Here is a 20110-nt window from a genome sequence, read left to right as displayed (position 1 = left end):
GAAAGATACTTCTTTTTTTTTTTTTTTTTCAGGCCACACCTGTTTGATGCTCAAGGGTTACTCCTGGCTAAGCGCTCAGAAATTGCCCCTGGCTTGGGGGACCATATGGGACGCCGGGGGATCGAACCGCAGTCCTTCCTTGGCTAGCACTTGCAAGGCAGACACCTTACCTCTAGCGCCACCTCGCCAGCCCCATGGAAAGATACTTTTTTTTTTTTTTCGGTTTTTGGGCCACACCCAGCGGTGCTCAGGGGTTACTCCTGGCTGTCTGCTCAGAAATAGCTCCTGGCAGGCACAGGGACCATATGGGACACCAGGATTCGAACCAACCACCTTTGGTCCTGGATTGGCTGCTTGCAAGGCAAACGCCGCTGTGCTATCTCTCCGGGCACCAGGATGGATTTCTAAGCATAGTGTCAGGAGTAACACCTGAGTACTGCCGGGTGTGAGCCTAAAAAGATTTGAAACTTGAGAGTCCTTTACCAAGAAATAAGAGGCTGAAGGAGTTAAGTTCATAAAACCAGATCCAAGGTTCTCCATCCCTTGGCGGGTTCAGGAGGTTCTGGGTGGGCAGCTCGGGTGACCCGTCTCCAGGCATTAGGCGTCAAGCGGGGCCGCCGGGTCCCTTGCTACCTTTTTTGGGGGGCCACACCCGGCAGCGCTGAGGGGTTCCTCCTGGCAGGCTCAGGGGACCATACGGGATGCCGGGATTCGAACCACCGTCCTTCTGCATGCAAGGCAAATGCCCCACCTCCATGCTATCTCTCCGGCCCCCCTTTGCTCCCTTTTGCTCCTTTGCTTAAGCCCTTCACTGGCCACAGAGGGCGATCAGTCCCAACCTGGCTGCGCAGCACTCCAGGACCAGCTGCCAGTGTCTCCATAGCGACCCCGGAACAGACCCTCCAAGCGGGACCATCAAGAATCGCAAAGGACACCTCGCAGAGCCCCGAACCCCCCGACTTCCCACCAGCCAATCCGCGAGGGCCGCCGGCTTTAAGCCCGCCCCCAGGGCAGCAACTGCACCAATCAATGAGCGCGGCTTTCCGGAAACCGCCGTGGTGCAGAAAGCTACTGTATAAAGTTCTCCAGGTTTTGACATTGTTTTTAAGCGCCGAAGCCCCGCCCCTCCACTTCCGGTGTGGAGGTCGCGACCCCAGGCGCTGCACCAATCAATGAGCGGCTTCTGGGAAGCCGCTGTGGATCAGAAAGCTGCTGATAAAGTTCTCCGGATTTTACGCCGCTCAGCACCAGCCTGACTTCAATGTAGGATGTCCAGATTCCAGGATCTTCAGTACAGAAACAGGATACCAACAACAGAGACTGTGAAAAATATAACTGTATGGGCACTACAGACAATGACTGGTATTGGACAAACTAGTTTGCCTGGAGCCTAGAAATGGTCTTAAGTCAGGAAACTTCAGGGGTTGGGTCTCCTTGTACTTAGGCCAAAGTTTTTCCTTTCCATGACCCCCATACTTTGGTGGGCCCATGCAAACGATAATTGCCACTCTAACATTGTTTTTCTAGTGCTCCTTTGACTCTAAACCTGTAAGAAACCACTAGTAAAAATATCTGGAAATGCAAAAAGAAAATGGTTTGCATTAGTGTTAACATATATGCTTTCACTTACACTAGCATTCTGGGGGATAAAGGAGGGAGGTAAGGGATATATGCTTGGGAACTGGGATGAAGGGAGGACAACACTGCTGGTGGAAAGGCCCTCAGCTATTGTCACTGTGTAAGATTTGTGAAAAAATGTAAATTAAAAATGCCTCTAATAATGTAAGCCATTAAGATAAAAAACTGTGTTTTAATCAGAAATGTTCTTTGACTTACATGTATTATTATATTAATTATATGATATGTTATGTTACTATATTATGTTATGTTAGTTCACCTCAATATGTTAATCAATTTTGTCTCTTGGATAAATTCTTACAATAAAAAAAACTAAGTTCTCCGGATTTTTGAATTTTTTTTTAAAGCGCCGTCACCGAAGCCCCGCCCCTCCACTTCCGGTGCGGCCGGCGCGCCAATCAATGAGCGCGACTTTCCGGAAGCCGCTGTCGCGCAGAAAGCTACGAATAAAGTTGTCCGGGCTTTGAATCTTTTTTTAAAGCGCCGTGGCCGAAGCCCCGCCCTTCCACTTCCGGTGCGGCCGCCCCCGCGCCGGCGCGGCTGTGAGGGGGGCTGCGCGTCGCCGCCGCCGCCGCCGCCGGCTGGCGGGGCTCGAGGCAGAGGGCTGCGGGGCCCGGCGTGGTGGGGCTCGGCGCGCCCAAGGTGAGCGGCGCGCGGTCCCCCTCGCGGGCGGGCGGGCGGCCGCCGGCTTTTAGGGCTGTCGGGCCGGGAGGCGCTGGGGCAGCTTCAAGGCCGCGCGGCTGCTCGGAACCGGTGGGCCGGGCCGAGCTGGGTCGGGCCGGGCCGGGCGTGCGGGGCCCAGGTACCCGCTGGCCCGCTCGCAGCGGCCCCAAGGTCACCGGTTCCGCCTAGACTGGGCCGGGCCTGGGCCTGGGCGTGGCGGACACGGATACCGGGACCCACGATCGGTCCTCCCGGCCCGCTTGATAAACTCCCCGGGACGATCGTGACAGCCCAACCGGGCTTCTCTACCCGGTTTGGGGTTCGGCGGGCCGGGGTGTGGCTCCCTGAAGACGGGCAGCCCTGGTGGGGTCCTCGGCGGAACCAGAACCGTGTGCGGTGGGTCCCCTTCCCCGGTGGGTCCCCTTCCCCGGGACATTCCTGTCATTTCGGGATTGCAAAAGGCAGAGGTGGACGATCCCTCTCGGGGCCCCCCAGAGGAAGCTCTGTGCTCCTCGAACCCCGTACTACTAGCACGCCCCGCACCTCTTTTTCCCATTCCTGGACTGCATCAGCCTCCCTCCACTTGGGTCGGGCCTTGCCTGCCTGAGCCCACCCTGGACTGAGCATTTGATTGCGGCCTGCTCAGGTGAGCTGCCCCTAGCCTGCTAGGAAAGCAGAGTTTGGATTCCTCCTATGCGGGACTAGACCTGGACAGGGGCGAGCCAACCCCTTCCTTCCCGGCGCTGGACCCACTTGGTCACGCGCTGGAAAGGCCCAAGGCCCTGTCTTGATCTAAGGGGAAGTTGAGGGTGGAAGCAGGCCTAAGGGCTGGAGGAATCCGAAGGGCAGCCAACTGCAGTGGTTCTGCTTCCAGTCCCTATGCTCCAGAATTGTCCCCAAATTAACCTCCACTCACTCCCAAAGTCGTGTGCTGGATGGATGCGGCCCATGCTGCAAGGACCAGCAGCGCTGTGTGCTGAGCCTCAGACTGGGAGAGCAAGTGCATCTCCGCACTGTCTTATATTGAGAAACTGAGTGGGTCCCTAGAGCACTGTCTCACACCAGGAGAGTGAGTGTCAGGCTTCTCTCGAAGTCTATGTCAGGCCTTCATTTCAGAAAGGCCTGAGCTTTTTGTAGTGCCTGATGCTGTAGCATTGAGTTGGGGGCAACTATGTGAGCCAAGAGCTTTTGTTAGGGGGTCCCAGTACCCACTGTTCTCTGTGGCCATGGTGAGGTGCTCCTTCAGTGTATGTATGTGCTTCACACCCTGTATGAAATTAGTGTGAATCTTGAAGTGCTGAAGGCAGGTTTGTGCCACTCTGCATGGCTGAGTTCCACTGGAGGCTAGACGCCAAGTGGGTCCTGATGAACTCCTGTCTGGGTTCGAGTCTGCCTTACCTGTGGACTCGTGTAGGGACAGAGGATTCCTGACCAGTCCCACAGTGAGAGCTGCACAGGGCTGGTGCCTCTTGAAACTCTTGAAACTAAACCACCCCCCTTGGGTGTCGTTGACTATGTGCCCACCCAGCTGCCTTTTGAAGTACCATCAAGACGGTTGGGGCTCTCTGTGGTCCACTGTCGGAGGGCAGTAGGGTGAAGAAGCTAATGCTTGGTTTATGGCCGCATTCTGTTTCCTTTGCTGACCAAACAGGACTGGAAGCGCTTTGAGACTTTTGAGTGCCTGGACGTGCTGGCTGTTTTCTGTCGTCTCCGAAAGGGAAGTGAGTGTTCCTATGGTCACTGTTCTAGCAGCTGGCGACCTCATACATGTGAGGCCTTGGGGTCCCAGAATCCACATCTGGATTTGGAAGCTGCAAGGGCTCGTGCATGCAGCTTATATGAGGGCTCCTTTAGAAACATTTAGGTCAGTGATTGAGAAAGGAATTAGACAGGATTGTGTGTCTACATGAAGATGATTGCAGTTCAAAAAGTCATATTCATGATGTTTTCAGTATTGGGGCCACACCCTGTAGGGTTTTGTGACCACACCCAGTTTCATGCTGGGGCAGTACTGGGGATTAAATCCAGCTCTCCTACCTACAAAGCATCCCCAATAGTCCTTTGAGCTATCTCTCCAGCCCTTTGAGATATTATTTTTATTGAAATTATTATATTGAATTATGTAATAATTGAAAGTAAAGTCTGACTCTGGAGGGGGCACACATAAGATGGTATGAGGAGCTATTTAAAGGACCTGGGTAAGCTTAAAAATGAGTTGGGAGAGACACTTTCTCCCCAGATTTTTATTTAGGTACCGTGACTTACAATACTGCTAATAATAGAGTTTCAGGCATACAGTATTCTAACACCCTCATATCCTGGGTTTCAGCAACCTCCCTAGTACTGTGTCAAGGTCCTCAGGAGGGATACTCAGATAATCTTGACTTTAAAGATCTTAGCTTTGTACTTTATCTGGGATTTTAGATTCTTTTCTAAATCAGACCAGAGCCCTGATCTCTCCTTATCATTGTTCCACTCCCCCTCCCTCAAAATAAAACTGTTAGTTGTGCACCTCTGAGGAGGCCCCTGTTTAAAAACTAAAGCTCATCAGGAGGCTAAGAGGAAATGAGATCAAACAACAGGCAGTGGAAATCTTGGGCTGGAACCATTTTTGTCTTTGATGAGAACAAGGTCCAGAGTTACTGACCCGCTCTGGGAGGCCAGCAAGAGCTGGAGGAGGGGCAGGAAAGTGCTGGCATGTCATGCAGAATAGTCACCTGTAAAACTGGGACACCTTTCTGGAGCCCTTGTCCCAGGGAGTATCAGCACTATTTACTCTTGGTCATTCCCAGGTGGCCTTCACTGAGGACTTGGGAAAAGGGGCTTGGAAATGGCCAGTCTTACTTGGGGATCAGTGTTGACTATCATGACGTCTTATTTTACCCAAGAACAGAAGTAAAACCCACCATAAATAAGTGCAGGCTGCTCAGTCTGGTTTCTAGACACAGCTTCAAGAAAGGAAGAGGGCACATAAAGCACTGCTGAGCCCTCATCCCTCTGGCTGCAGTAACCAAGCCTGGCATGACATGCATGGCTCTACAGTGAGCCAGGGCAGACTTAACCATGGTCAGGACCTACCTTAGCCCCACCATGAGGCTCCCCAGACAGAGCTCTGAGGAGCCTTGTCATCTCTGCAGACCAAACCGCACTGCCTCCCCTCCCCACATTCAAATCACACTGAAAATCAACTTCATAGAGAGGAAGGCTGGAGAGGTGTGTGTGTGTGTGTGTGTGTGTGTGTGTGTGTGTGTGTGTGTGTGTTTCTAGAGGACAGGGACTTGTAGCCATATCTGCTTGCTGGTCAAGTACTGTGTGTGTGTGTGTGTGTGTGTGTGTGTGTGTGTGTGTGTGTGTGTTTCTAGAGGACTGGGACTTGTAGCCATATCTGCTTGCTGGTCAAGTACTGTGTGTGTGTGTGTGTGTGTTTCTAGAGGACTGGGACTTGTAGCCATATCTGCTTGCTGGTCAAGTACTGTGTGTGTGTGTGTGTGTGTGTGTGTGTGTGTGTGTGTGTGTGTGTGTGTGTGTGTGTGTGTTTTGGTTTTTGGGCCACACCCGTTTGATGCTCAGGGGTTACTCCCGGCTATATGCTCAGAAATTGCCCCTGGCTTGGGGGAACCATATAGGACGCCGGGGGATCGAACCGCAGTCCGTCCTATGCTAGCGCTTGCAAGGCAGACACCTTACCTCTAGCGCCACCTTCCCGGCCCGTGTGTGTGTGTGTGTGTGTGTGTGTGTGTGTGTGTGTGTGTGTGTGTGTGTGTGTGTGTGTTTTGGTTTTTGGGCCACACCCGGCGTTGCTCAGGGGTTACTCCTGGCTGTCTGCTCAGAAATAGTTCCTGGCAGGCACAGGGGACCATATGGGACACCGGGATTTGAACCAACCACCTTTGGTCCTGGATCGGCAGCTTGCAAGGCAAATGCCGCTGTGCTATCTCTCCGGGCCCGTGTGTGTGTTTTTCTAGAGGACTGGGTGTGTGTGTGTGTGTGTGTTTCTAGAGGACTGGGACTTGTAGCCATATCTGCTTGCTGGTCAAGTACTGGAGCATTTGATCTCTGACTAAATTGGCAGTTTCCATCAACCCTCACTGCCTGTCTATGCAGACAGACTCTGACCCACATTCCCATCTTCCAGGGTCTAGGTGGCAGTAATGCTGACGCTGGCGAGCAAGCTGAAGCGGGATGATGGTCTCAAAGGGTCCCGGACATCCACCTCAGCCTCCGACTCCACAAGGAGGGTGTCCGTGCGGGACCGGCTGCTTGTGAAAGGTAAGATCAGGGGTGAACTGTGGTCTGCCCTACGCCCTGGGGGCTAGAAATGGGAGTTTCTCACATGCCCAGGAGGAATCTCTAAGGCTTCCTGGAGGCCAATGGGGGCTGGACATTGGTTTCCATGTGGTCGGCCAGCTAGTGGAAGTGGGGGTTCACCCCTGCATGCATGGTCTTGGTGCCTTCCAGGTTTAGTTCACATCAAAGCCTGAATTCATTGTTTCCACGGAATCCATGGCATGTGCAGGTCCTGTGGAGCATTTGTTATCATTCACAAGCTGTGTGTGTGTGGGGGGGGGGGGGGCGCAGGAATCTGCGAAGCATTTGGCTGTCACTGAGATATGTATGTATGCATACAGACACATATGCATATATATGCATGTTGCAGGCATCTGGGGTGTTTGCTTCCTCGTGTGTATGTGTGATAAAGATATCTGGGGCATTTGCTGTCACAGGTGTGCTCTCATGCATATGAATGTGCATGTGTGGCGCAGGCATTTGTAGTGTTTGCTGTTACTGAGGAGTGTGCTCACATGTGCATATGTGTGATGAAGGTATCTGGAGCATTTACTGTCAGTGAGGTGTGTGTATGTGCTGCAGGTGTCTGGAACATTTGCTGTCACTGAGAGAGAGAGAGAGAGAGAGAGAGAGAGAGAGAGAGAGAGAGAGAGAGAGAGAGAGAGAGAGTGGTGCAGGTGCCTATGAAATAGTGTTTGCTGTCATTTGCTGAGCAAGTGACAGGTGCTGGGCAGGGGGAAGTATAATTCTTTAAACTAGGAATTTGTGGCGCTGGCAGCAGAGAGGAGTTGGGCAGTTAGCACAGACACTTGATGGACATTGTGGTGATCTATGTCCTGATGCACATTCATCCAGTGGTAGGATCGCTAGCAGCAGGTATGCAGGAGGCTGGGGGCCTTCTCAAAGGGAGAACAGAGCTCTGCTCATTTGGGACGAAGCAAAATCGAAGGTGTCAGCTGTTCAGGAGAGGAATCAAGGGGGCTTTACTGCCTGCATTTCTGCATCCTGAGGGTTGACAGAGTAAAGCTCCTGTATTGGTGTCTTGATGTGATGTGTGGGGCAACAGGAGATTGGGCCATTAGTTACAGCATGGGGTTTCTCCTGCAGGCACAGAGGGTAGGTCCTGACTGTAGATCATCCTTGGGTGGGCTTCGAGCCCCTTAGTGAGATTTGACTGTAGGACCAAGGGCTCCATGTGCAAAGAATGTCCTCAATAAGTGGGTCAGGGAAGGGGTTGTCATGTGTCTTGGCAGCCCTTGGAGGAAGCAGAGCAAGGGAAGTCCAGATGTTGACCCAGGAGGTGGGAAATGCTGTTTCTCTGCTGTGCCCTTGACATGCTAATAGTAGCCTTGAATGCGATTAGCTTCTATTTCTATTAACTTTCTATTTCTAGGGCAATTATTTTATTTGGTTTTGGGGCCATACCTGGTATAAGACGATGGGGGCTCATGGCTTAGTGCTTGGGGGACTGTGTAATGTTGGAAACCTGAGCCCTGGTCTCTTGTATGCAAGATGTTAGTGAGCCCCTTGAGCTGGATGGACAGTTTGTGTTTGACTTACCAAGTTTGGGGAGGGATAATTAAATTTCTCAGTAACCGAGACTAACACTCAAGTGAAGAAAAATGCTTAGACTGAGCCAGGCTTTGTTTGCATCTGGCCTGTATTCAATCCTCAGCACTACATGGTCCCCTGAGTACTGCTGTGTTTGGACCCCTCCAAGAAGGACAACCTGACTGGCATGTGGGCTGGAGTGAGTTCTGGGAGAACAGTCCCAGCCAGGAACCAGATGGCAGGATGGAACTACACATCCCTTGAAGAGCCTGGGAAGAATTACGCTTCATACCACGCACTACCTCCTGCCAGGGCACCCCACATCCCTGGGGAGACCTGTTCAGGGGCTGAGGAGGAGAGGCGTCCTGTTGGGGGCTGTGGAAGAGATGAGATCTATTTAGTTAGGGTCTGAGAGGGAGAGGGGAGACCTGTTTAGTGGTGATGAGGAGACCTAAATTAGAGAGGGGAGACTTGCTGAGCTGCTAAGGTGATTGATGGACCTGCGGAGGGCTGGAGTCCATATTTGAAGGCTTCAATACTAGAGAAGCTGCCCTTCCCCCAAGCCCCGACAACTTCATGGACTCCAATCTGTACCTTATCTCTGGGCCACAGGGGCTCTCGGGCTCCTGCTTATCTGTGTCCCAGGCTGCTGCTCTAGAGGATTTCAGCCTTGCTTCATGCTGGGGAACCCCCACAATCTGTTGCTGCCAGGGGCCCATAAACTGACCAAGGGGCCTGAGCCTGAAGGATCAGTATCTCCAATCAAGGCCCTTGCACATGGTGAGAAAGCCCTGCTGTGGCCTCATACCTGAATCTCAGTGTTGGCCTATTCACCTCAAGCTACGACACAACACAGGAATGAGAGAGGGGCAGGGGGCTGAGATGAGGAGCCTTTTCTATCTGTGGTAAAGGCTCACCCCATTCCCAGGTCCCCGGGCCTCTTGAGTCCTGGGGTGGAGCAGGTGGCGGACAGGAATTGAAGCTGTCAGGAGGACTAGAAGGTAGACACATTGCTTGACGACCCCAGATTCACTCGCATGCCCCCCTCGCCCACTTTTCAGTTATTGCCCTGCTATGGTCTGAAAAACCAACAGAATAGTGGCAGACTTTTTGTAGGCCCCCAATGCCCACAATGGGTGGATAGACAGAGTGCCAGCAACAAGAGTGGCCACCGCCTCCCTCCCCACCAGACTCTTGTATTACCAGCAAGAAGGCTCTTCTGGCTTCAGTGACCCTCCTTTCCTTTGCTCCCCTCCTCTGACCTGGATGCCCACTCCATGCTCCTGGGCCTTGTCTGTCTGCTTCAGGTCCCTACATGCATAGAAACAGCTGAGACCCAAGGTGGGAAGCTCAGCTTCAAATTAGAGCCCTACCAGGGTCCCTAACATCAACCCCAGACCTCTAGCTCTTTACCTGCCTTTATCCCTGTCAACTTCCGGAAGTATTGTCACTATAGCAATTGCCACGTGACCAGTTGCCTGAATTGACTAGAGTCCATGTCCTAAGTGCATGGCACTTCTGGCCCTTCCCAACTCCCGCTCTCTCTGGCTTTCCTGGGCCTCTTGGTGCTTGCTCTGCCCAGCTTCTCTCCTTAGCAATCAACCCTGTAGTCCTCTTCTGGCCTCCTGGAGTGGGGCATGCCCTCTGAGGGATTCCCTGACACCCCATTCTCCCTCCTGTGCCTCCTTAACAGGCTTTTGCAGTTTTTGCATACCCACCCTGCAGTCCTGGGCCTTACAGCTCTATTGCCTGCTCAGACATTCCTGCCTTGTCTTGACTCTGGCAGCCTCCTGTTTATACCCCATGCACTTTGGGTCTGGTTTTTGCCTGGGGAGGGGTTGCAGGGAGAATGACTGACCCCCAAGCAGTGCCTAGGAGCACTAGCTTTGGTCCCTACCTGTGATCTTGGCCCACCAGGATGCAGTGTTGCTGGGGCTTACCTGGGCCCATGCCTGTAGAGTTTGGAGGTTTACACATCTACATCTGATGATGCTTAAAGGACCATGTGGTGCTAGGGATCACCCCAGCCTCCTAACTAGCTCCCAGACTATGTTCTCTGCTTTTGCATATTGCTAACTCTACTCCATGGGACCCCTTTTCCCCGCTCCAAGAACTAAATTCTTCATTTTGCAAATTTTCCAGCTCAATCCCCCTCTCTCTGCTGTTCTAGTGCTCACTAGCAGAGGCCCATCCAGCACAGAAGGCCTGCCTGGAGTCACTTCTGGTGTCCTCGGGGCTCTTTAAGAGTGGTTGGAAGTGTTGTGAATCATTGATGATGGGGACCACAAAGGGAGGAACAAATAGGTGGAATGGAACTGTGAGGAGGCCTCAGTGTCATGAGTACAAATGGTAACACAGTGTGGGTAAACTGGAGGAAAGCGGGCCTGGAGAAGGGGCAAGAGATTGCAACCCATCCTCAGGGCCAGGTGTGATCCATCCTTCTTAAATGGTTTTCATTCCATGCTGAAGCACATTTCAGGGCCCTTTTGTTCTGGCATCTTTCAGGTCATGTTAGAATCTAAGGCTGGGGCCGGAGAGATAGCATGGAGGTAAGGCGTTTGCCTTGCATGCAGAAAGACAGTGGTTTGATTCCCGACATCCCATATGGTCCCCCGAGCCTGCCAGGACCGATTTCTGAGCGGAAAGCCAAGAGGAACTCCTGAGTGCTGCTAGGTGTGACCCCAAAAACAAAAACAAAAACACAAACAAACAAAAAGCATCTAAGGCTGACCCCGAGTCTCCTCAGGAAATTGGTTGTGTGGTTGCTTGGCTGACACTAACCCTTTTTCCCTCTCTTTCTACAGAGGTTGCAGAACTTGAAGCTAATTTACCTTGTAAGTATGGCATCCCCAAATGTTTAGTGTGATAAGACAGTTCATTTGCGTATTAAAAACTTTTCATGGGCAAAAAAGAATGTTTTCCATGTATTTCCAAAAAACTTTTAACTTGGTTCAAATAGACTACAAAATATCTCTTTCACAGCTCTGATGAGTGAGCTGTGGGTCACCTTTTTGAATGTGGCACATTGCAGTCTGGCTTTCTCAACCCAGCTTTGCCTCTTCCCTTAAAGCCACTCTGGGCCCTGTGTGGGAAGGGACACATGTTTGTGATGGGCCGTTGTCCTCCTAGTGACACCCCTACCTTTGGACCCAGGAAGTGTGTGTTCACAGCTCCCATCTATGGTCAGGTGGGAGCTGCACCTCCTTTCCTGGTCCTCCTGTGCCTTGCTGATCATTCCTGCTTGGACAGACAGGGCGCTGTACTCAGTCCATGAGTGGGAATGGCCTTTTTGCCCTCACACCGTGGCTGAGGTGCTACTTGAAAAGCCCACACACTTTGGACTTCTCTAGAGTAGTGACAATAGAGATCATAGATTCTCGACAGTGAGGCTTTCTAAATGTTATTCTGTGGAAGGAACAAGAAATCACCAGTGGGGCCGGGCGGTGGCGCTAAAGGTAAGGTGCCTGCCTTGCCTGCGCTAGCCTTGGACGGACCGCGGTTCGATCCCCCGGTGTCCCATATGGTCCCCCAAGCCAGGAGCAACTTCTGAGCACATAGCCAGGAGTAACCCCTGAGCGTTACCGGGTGTGGCCCAAAAACCAAAAAAAAAAAAAAAAAGGGGGGGCCGGGTAGGTGGCGCTGGAGGTAAGGTGTCTGCCTTGGAAGCGCTAGCCAAGGAAGGACCGCGGTTCGATCCCCCGGTGTCCCATATGGTCCCCCCAAGCCAGGGGCGATTTCTGAGCACATAGCCAGGAGTAACCCCTGAGCGTCAAACGGGTGTGGCCCAAAAAAAAACAAAAAAAAAAAAAAAAAAAGAAATCACCAGTGAACTATTTAGTAACTCTACTCTATAGATCAGAGATCTTCAAACTATGGCCCACGGGCCACAGTTGTTTATAGTTTATTTTTTAAACTATAGTCTGGCCCTCTAATGGTCTAAGGAACAGTGAACTAGCCCCCTGTTTAAAAAGTTTGAAGACCCAAAGACATTTATCCAGTCTGCCGGTGTTTTGAGTATTTTTTTTTATTATTGTTGTTGTTTGTTTGGTTTTGGTTTTGGTTTTGGTTTTTGTCTTTTGGACCATACCCGGCAACGCTCAGGAGTTATTTCCTGGCTCTGGCATCTCGGTGCTCAGGAATCACTCCTGATCATATTGGATGCCAGATATCGAACCCAGTTCAGTCATGTGCAAGGCAAGCCCCCTACCTGCTATACTATTGCTCCAGCGCTTGCCGGGTATTTTTGCCACACTGCCTGTCCTTAGCAACCTACTCGTCCCAAGCCCACAGTGCCCATGTGTGAAATGTGCGCTGCACTCTTCGACTCCCCTCCTCTCTGATCGATTCCTCATCTCAGTCTCGGGCACGGTTCCTCAAAGTACAGCCCATGGGCCACTATTGTTCATAGTTTTATTTTTTAAACCATAGTTTGTCTCTCCAACGGTCTGAGAGTGAACTAGCCCCCTGTTTAGAAAGTTTGAAGACCCCTTCTAGATAAAGACAAACAAAATAAATCGTCCAGCAGTGTTATTTAATGATCTTCAGAACTAGTTTGGCACTCTGCGTTCAAATTTCTTGGAAAAAAAATAAAAATAACCTCAGGTGGGAATATTATATGGGCATAGAGAGTTGTAGTCCATAGTGGAAATACTTAACTCTAGGGTTTTTTTTTTGTTTGTTTGTTTGTTTTGGGGTCACACCCGGCAGCGCTCTGGGGTTACTCCTGGCTTATGTTCAGAAATGGCCCCTGGCAGGCACAGGGGACCATATGGTATGCCGGGATTCGAACCACTGTCCCTCTGCGTGAAAGGCAAACGCCCTACCTCCACGCTATCTCTCCAGCCCCAACTCTAGGTTTATAATAAAGCCTAGCCATTGAGCTAAAATAAAAACCAGACAACCTTTTGTTATTAGAATGTTTTGCATCTAAAATATTTGGCTATTTTCAGTTTTATTATTTGATCATTTTTCTTGGTGGAACTAATCTAAAGGGATTAATTTTTATGTCTTTTTTTTTTTTTAAACAAATGAGAACACTAGGCATTAAAAACAGCTTTTATTGATCAATGGACTATTTCCCAAGCTGTGCGTACACGCTTGCCTTTTTCTCTGTTGTGTATGTGTGTGCATTCATGTATTATTGTTTTATTCACGTGTTTATGCACGTGTATCTATGTATGTCTGTTCTTTTGTGCCACACCCAGTGCTTAGGGGACCATATGGTGCTAAGGATTGAACCTGGGATTTCTACAGACAGAGCTTGTGTACCAGTACTTTGAGCCATTTCTCTGATCCTGTCATGTTTTTATTAACATACATCTCACTGGAAAGATAGCTTTTACCTTTTTTTAAGTTAATAAGGTGAATTATTCTGTACACAGTTGAGGTGTGTGAGGGGGGACATCTTTAACCCATTTCCCTTATGTTTTTTGTTTCCTAAAAATAAGGAATATAAGGGGCTAGAGTGATAGGATAGCAGGTAAGGCTTTGCACATGGCCAACCCAGGATCATTCCCCAACACCCCATCTGGTCCCCTGAGTCCAGCCAGGCATGATCCCTGGAGTAAGCCCTGAGCACTGCCAGGTGTGGTCCCAAAACTAAAAGAAAAAAACGGAAATATGGAGTATGACATTGCATTGGCTGAGACTCCTGCTCCCCTATATACTGGGCAACTATACACTCAGCAGTAATCTTTCCAAAGCATGGGGAGAAAACAAATTTCTACTTTTTTTTTTTTTCTGTGTGTTGTATCTGTTCTGGAGTAATTGAATGAGGCCTGGCATGCAATGAGAGAATGTCCAGAGTTAGTTGTAACTTTGGAGCCAGACTTGCCTCTTCGTGTAACTCCTGGGCCAAGCACTGAGCCTCCTGCGCCTCTATCTGCAGGACCCAAGTGCTAGACTAGGCGCTTTTCAGCGCACGCCCAGGTCTAAATTGAAAATGTCCTACTTGCAGATTTTTGCAGAACAAGTATATTCTTTCCGTGGGACTTGGAGGAAATAGTCAATGATCCAAGGAATTTGGCATACGTTCTGTGTTTCTGAAATCCAGTTGGTTGTTTAAATACGGTCCATTTAAATCCAGGGGTTGTTTATTCATGGATAATTCACATTCTCGCATCTCATCTATTTGAGCGTAGGCAGCTTCTCCTACACTAGTAGTTCTTCTTGTGGGAGTTCCCTGTTCTGATCACAGGTGGGCATAGAGCAGGGCTCTCATGGAGCTGGCTCAGGATCGTCTCAGTCCAGTCTTGAGTTTCCAGCTGTGACAGCTTTGAAGAAAACAGGCAACTCAGGCGTAACCTCCCTCAACTAGTGTGTTTTGGAAACTAGGTGACCAGGAGAACAGACTCGGAACTGAGCCTGCTTCTCCTCCTGACTCTTACCATGTTCTTAGTAGCTGAAGACATGCATGTACACATATATACATGTGTGCACGCACGCTCGCTCGCTCTCACATCTCTAAAGAAAAGCTGTTTCTTTCTTAGTATAGTTGCGCAATTAATTCTTGACATTAGCTGGAACGTCTGTTTAGTGCCCTCGTGAGTCTGAAAGCTAACATATTTGGAATTAACTAGTGAAGGACCACTGGGAAAAAAAACACCAGGCACTTTGTAGGGGTGGTGGGTGGAGTGGAAGGGGAGGCGGCACAGGGAAATAAATCTCTGGCCCTGGTTCTCCTTTGCATGAGGTTGCAGTATCAGACCTTCCTGATGTGTGGTTTCTTTTGCAGGTACTTGTAAAGTACATTTTCCTGATCCAAACAAGCTCCACTGCTTTCAGTTAACGGTAACCCCAGGTAATATTCTTACTGCATTCGGTATTATGGTGATTGTCCAATGGCCAGTTTTATTTATGTATTTAATTTATTTATTTATTTTGGTTTTTGGGTCACACCCGGCAGCACTCAGGGGTTGTTACTCCTGGCTCTACGCTCAGAAATTGTTCAGGCTTGGGGGACCATATGAGATGCCGGGATTCGAACCACCGTCCTTCAGCATGCAAGGCAAACACCCTACCTCCATGCTATCTCTCCGGCCCCCAGATCTATTTTAGTTTGCTTTGCTGGACCCCATCCAGCATGCAGTGCCCGCTATCAAACTCAGGCCTTGCACATACTAGGGATATGTCCCACCACTAGCACTGTTTCTCTGGTCAGCTTATTTGGGGCATTTTTGTTGGGCGTGGCGGGGAGGCTTTGGGACATCCAACAATGCTCAGGGTTCAATCCTGGGTCTGCTCTCAAGGATCAAGGGGCTTGTGAGACCATATGGGGTGCTGGAGATCGAACCCAGGTCGTTAGCTGCATGACAAGAGCACACCTGCCAGCCAGTTTATTTTAAAAGCTTACCTCATCTTCGACTTGTTCTGTTTTCTTTGGCTCTAAAGGCCACACATCAGTGCTCTTACGGATAGGGCAGGCTGTAGTCTTTGAGGGCCCATAGTGGTTGGAGACTCCTACCCTAGGTCTATGACCAAGCATGAGCCTTAGTCCATGCAACCTATACAGTGAGGACATGGGCTTTGAGGTCACAACTGAGTTCAGATCCTTTTAGTCACCTTTTTGCAGTGCTATAACCAGGATCAAAGTGCCCACTAGTGTTCAGCTGCTGCCCACATACCTACAGAGTAGGGTGGGCACAGGCGACGTGCTGTGATGGTGAAGTCAGGCCAGCAGATTACCAGCTGGCCTGGTTGGAACTGATAAAAAGCATCTGCTCCCCAGGTTCTGGAGGGGCCACTTTTCTCTGGGGCACTCTCTCCTCAAGTTACAGCTCAGTCCCCAGAATAGAAGGGTCCTGTCCTGCATGGGCAGGGTTTTGCCTGGAGCAGTGGGTGTCATGTTGCTGTGGGTTCTGGGTGGCAAGGAACATGAACATGAGGGGAAGAGATTTCTGTAGGGGTGCCTTGTTTACTTTGGGGGTGAGAAACTGTGAGTCATAAGGTCCTGGCTGATAAAAAGTGGAAGAACACAGAATTTCAGTCAGCGATAATGAGCCCACTAATAAGTGCTGACTTTGTCACAGCCACGGGCAAGACTTCTTCCTGTTATGGACAGTGTTTTCTGATTACAGGAGAGACACTTATTTTTGTTTCAGGGATCTCACTCTCATGCTCGAGGACCCTCTGTGACAGGACTTGGGTTCTGCCCATGGTGCATGTGCTCCAGATCACAGCTATCTCTCAACCCCGACCTGATTGCTCAGAGAACCCTGGGGTGGCCTAGAAGGGTTCTGACTTTGTCCTGCCAGAATGAGAGGAGCCCAGGGCAGCCTAAGTCCCTGACTGTGGATCTTGTAAGACACCAGAGTTGACAGAGCCGGGACTCTGGACTATAATATGTCTCTTGCCATCTTAGACCCCTTATCTGCTGGCAGTGGAGGTCTCTGCACAGTCCTAGAAACCTACAAACAAACCTTTCCCCGTGCCCTCGGGCAAGCACTATGGGGTATTGTGAAAGGCTGGAGAGAACCTAGATTGGCTATGCTGATTTAAACCTTGCAGCTAAATGGATTGTGTCTTCCTGGATATTGGTCCTGTGCTCTGTGGTATGGTATGGTATATGCCAGTCAGTTGGCTTCTTCCTGAATTAATGGATCTGCCATCCCTCGTTTCCTGTTGGAAGTTTGAATTGTGTGCTGTTATCAGTAAGATTGCTATTGCTTATCTGGGGACTTGAGGGACAAAATAATTGGTACATGGATTCTGTTTTATTTATCTTAATGTTCTTAATGTTCTTTGGCTGAAAGTTCAAAGTTAAGATATCAGCAAGGGGACTTCTTCTGAGAATTATGTTATGGGTGATTGTCCTTCCACTGTAACTTTACCTTGTCCTCTTTCTTTGCATCTTTGTTCTCATAATTAAAAAAAAAAAGATTGCTATTGCTTTTATTCCTACCGTCCTTTCCATACTCTCATTTTCCTTCAGTCCTAATCAAGTGAATTTCTGAATCATGTTAAATATGCATATTTACCCTTTTTTAATAATTTTTATTATAACACCATGATTTACCAAGTTTTCATAATACGGACATTTTATGCATTAAATGTCCAAACACCTTCCCTTCACTTTTGTTCCCCAGTCTCCTATCTGCCACCATAGTCTGCCTCGATGCAGACACAAATTTACTTCATATTGCTATAATAACACAAAGACAAATGGAATAATCAAAACTTAGATCAACACAAGTCAGTTTTAAATGATTGGGAGTTTTGTTTGTTTGTTTAGTTGGTTTGGGGGCCTTATCCCGTGACGCTCAGGGGTTATTCCTGACTCTACACTCTGAAGGCAAGCAGGCAGGGGGGCCATATGGAATGCCAGGAATCAAACCCGAGTCAGTCCTGGTCCGCCGATTATAAGGCAAATGCCTTACTACTGTGCTATCTCGGGCCCGGAGAGATAGCACAGCGGCCTTTGCCTTGCAAGCAGCCGATCCAGGACCAAAGGTGGTTGGTTCGAATCCCGGTATCCCATATGGTCCCCCCGTGCCTGCTAGGAGCTATTTCTGAGCAGACAGCCAGGAGTAACCCCTGAGCACCGCCGGGTGTGACCCAAAAACAAAAACAAAAACAAAAAAACTACTGTGCTATCTCTCCAGCCCTTACAAGAGTGTTATATCTTTCTCTGTGGTATTTCTAAAGTCAGTATCTGAGGATTTGCTTGGAGGTTGGTGCTAGTTGAACCTGCTGTTTTATTGTTTAGGCTCACTGAGCTGGGTAGATTTCTGTGGAACAGTCCCATTAGATCTCCTGTGATCCAGCTGGGAGCTGAGGCTGAATACTTGAAGGCAGGTGCAGGTAATAGGCTGGGAGATGACCCCTGGCCTTCAGTGATAGCAGGTGGAGGAAGGGGCATGGCAGCCTCTGGGAAATGGAAACAGACAGGATAGGCTTACCTCCAGCTTGCCAGCTCTGTTCTGCCCAGTGAGGGCCTGGCTAGGACTACGGGCCTGCGGGAGAACATACCTCTGTGTTAGACTGACAAACCACCCACCCAAGGCCGCTGAGTCAGAAAGCCAGTCAAATAGTTGTACTTTTTATGTCCTAAGAGATGAATATAATTTTTCCTGTTTTTCAAATTGACTTTATAGCTTCAACCTTTTACGTTCACATCTATGGAATGTTTTGGGTTTTGTTTTTTTTTTTGGTTTTTTTTTTTTGGTTTTGGGGCCACACCCAGCAGTGCTCAGGAGTTACACCTGGCTGTCTGCTCAGAAATAGCTCCTAGCAGGCACGGGGGGACCATATGGGACACCGGGATTCGAACCAACCACCTTTGGTCCTGGATCGGCTGCTTGCAAGGCAAATGCCGCTGTGCTATCTCTCCGGGCCCAGAATGTTTTGAGTTAAATTTTTCCTACAGTGAAAGAGAATATTTCCTCCTCCTCCTCCTGTTCTTCCGCTTTCAAAGCGAGTGGGAAGTGTGTCCTTTTGGCTCCGGGCAGAGTTTATAGAGAATGAGTTGGAATGTTCCGTAAGTGGCAGACTTCACAGTGAAGTCATTTAGGTCTAGAACTGTTCGGTCTCGTGGTAGGAGTTTTAAGTGTGAATACAATTTCGTCGATATAGAGCTCTTGTTCATCGTTTTTGGAGCTGTGGCTGCTTCTAGCATTATATTTGGGGATCACTGCCAGTGGTGCTTAAGGGGCCCCTGGCTCCACCCCTGTTATTCCTGTCTTAGCTGCAAGAATTTGTGTCCTTTGAAGGATTTTTTTACATCTTTCTTGACATTTCAGTTATATTGATGAAATATACAAAAGAAACCCACAATATTTCTTTTTGTATTTTTAAGATCTGTAGCTTTGGGGCCGGAGAGATAGCATGGAGATAAGGCATTTGCCTTGCATGCCGAAGGATGGTGGTTCAAATCCCGGAGCGTAGAGCCAGGAGTGACCCCTGAGCGCTGCCGGTGTGAGCCAAGAACAAAAACAAAAAAAAGATGTGTAGCTTTACTGCTTAACTCCTGATGTTGAAACTTTATTTTTTTCTTTCATTGATAAGGTTTGGTAGATTATTATCAGTTTTATTTGTATCAGTGATTGTTACCTAATTTTTTGGCCTCAGCAAAGAACTAACTTTGACTATTATTGCATTTTCTCTGATAATTTTCTGTTGATAACTTTATTATTCTGCTTCTTTTCACCTTAATTTATTCTTCTCCTGGTCATTACCAAGGTCCAACCTTGAATCTCAATGTATTTCCATGAGCTTGACTTCCAAGTTCCTGTGTACCTCCATATGTTTTAGCCAGAAAATATGTCAGTTATCTCCACTAGAAACCATCTGTTTTTTCTAAGTATGTGTGAACATACTTCTCAGAGATCTTTCTGAGTTTCCATCTGCCCAGTCTTTGGGTTTTCTGGGTCGCAGCCTTGTTGATGAGATTTATTGTCTGGCTGAGGCTGAATTCTTCACTTGACAACTGCAACTTTTCTTTTTTGATTGTTAGTTTGGGAACCACATCTGGCAGTGCTCAGAAGTTACTCCTGACTGCACTTAGCAATCACTCCTGATGGGTTTAGAGACCATATGGGGTGCTGAAGATTAAACCCGGTCAGCAGGATACAAGGCAAGTGCCCTCCCTGTTGTCCTATCACTCTGGCCTCAACAACTGCAGCATTTCAAAAACTACCTTCTCCTGAGTCCTCAACAGTTCTTCCACAAAGTTAGTCACCATTTTTGGTCCTTGGCTTTCATTTTCTCTGGCTGCATTGAGATTCCTCTACTGCAGCATTGTAAGCACTCTGAGGTCTTTTATTCTTTCTTTTTGTTTGTTTTTTTGTTTTGTTTTGGGATCACACCCTGCAGCACTCAGGGGTTGCTCCTGGCAGTCTCAGGGGACTAGATGGGATGCTCGGATTTGAACTTGAATCTGTCCAGGTGTGCCACATGCAAGGCAAATGCCCTACTCCTATGCTACTGTTCTGGCCCCAACCTTTTTCTTTCTGTTTCTCACATGAGGAAGGTGGGG

The 20110-nt window shown here is 49.1% G+C and overlaps 1 protein-coding gene across 2 annotated transcripts in view; it reads left to right on the top strand.

The window, feature by feature from the left end:
* The first annotated feature begins 2201 nt into the window (after nt 1-2201).
* UBE2F (ubiquitin conjugating enzyme E2 F (putative)) overlaps nt 2202-20110 on the top strand; it is a 33501-nt gene continuing 15592 nt past the window's right edge. For both annotated transcript variants that reach the window (XR_007495892.1, XM_049773724.1), the window contains exons 1-4: nt 2202-2280; nt 6437-6570; nt 10944-10973; nt 14873-14938. Coding sequence is in view for 1 of the 2 variants with exons in the window: in XM_049773724.1 (XP_049629681.1) it covers nt 6453-6570; nt 10944-10973; nt 14873-14938 (214 nt within the window). In the remaining variant the exon portion in view is untranslated. The remainder of the gene's footprint in view (nt 2281-6436; nt 6571-10943; nt 10974-14872; nt 14939-20110) is intronic.

This window comes from Suncus etruscus, chromosome 5 (assembly GCF_024139225.1).
Source record: "Suncus etruscus isolate mSunEtr1 chromosome 5, mSunEtr1.pri.cur, whole genome shotgun sequence".
Taxonomy (NCBI): Eukaryota; Metazoa; Chordata; class Mammalia; order Eulipotyphla; family Soricidae; genus Suncus; species Suncus etruscus.
Note: the sequence above shows the minus strand (reverse complement) of the source record. Positions and strands in the feature narration are given on the sequence as shown.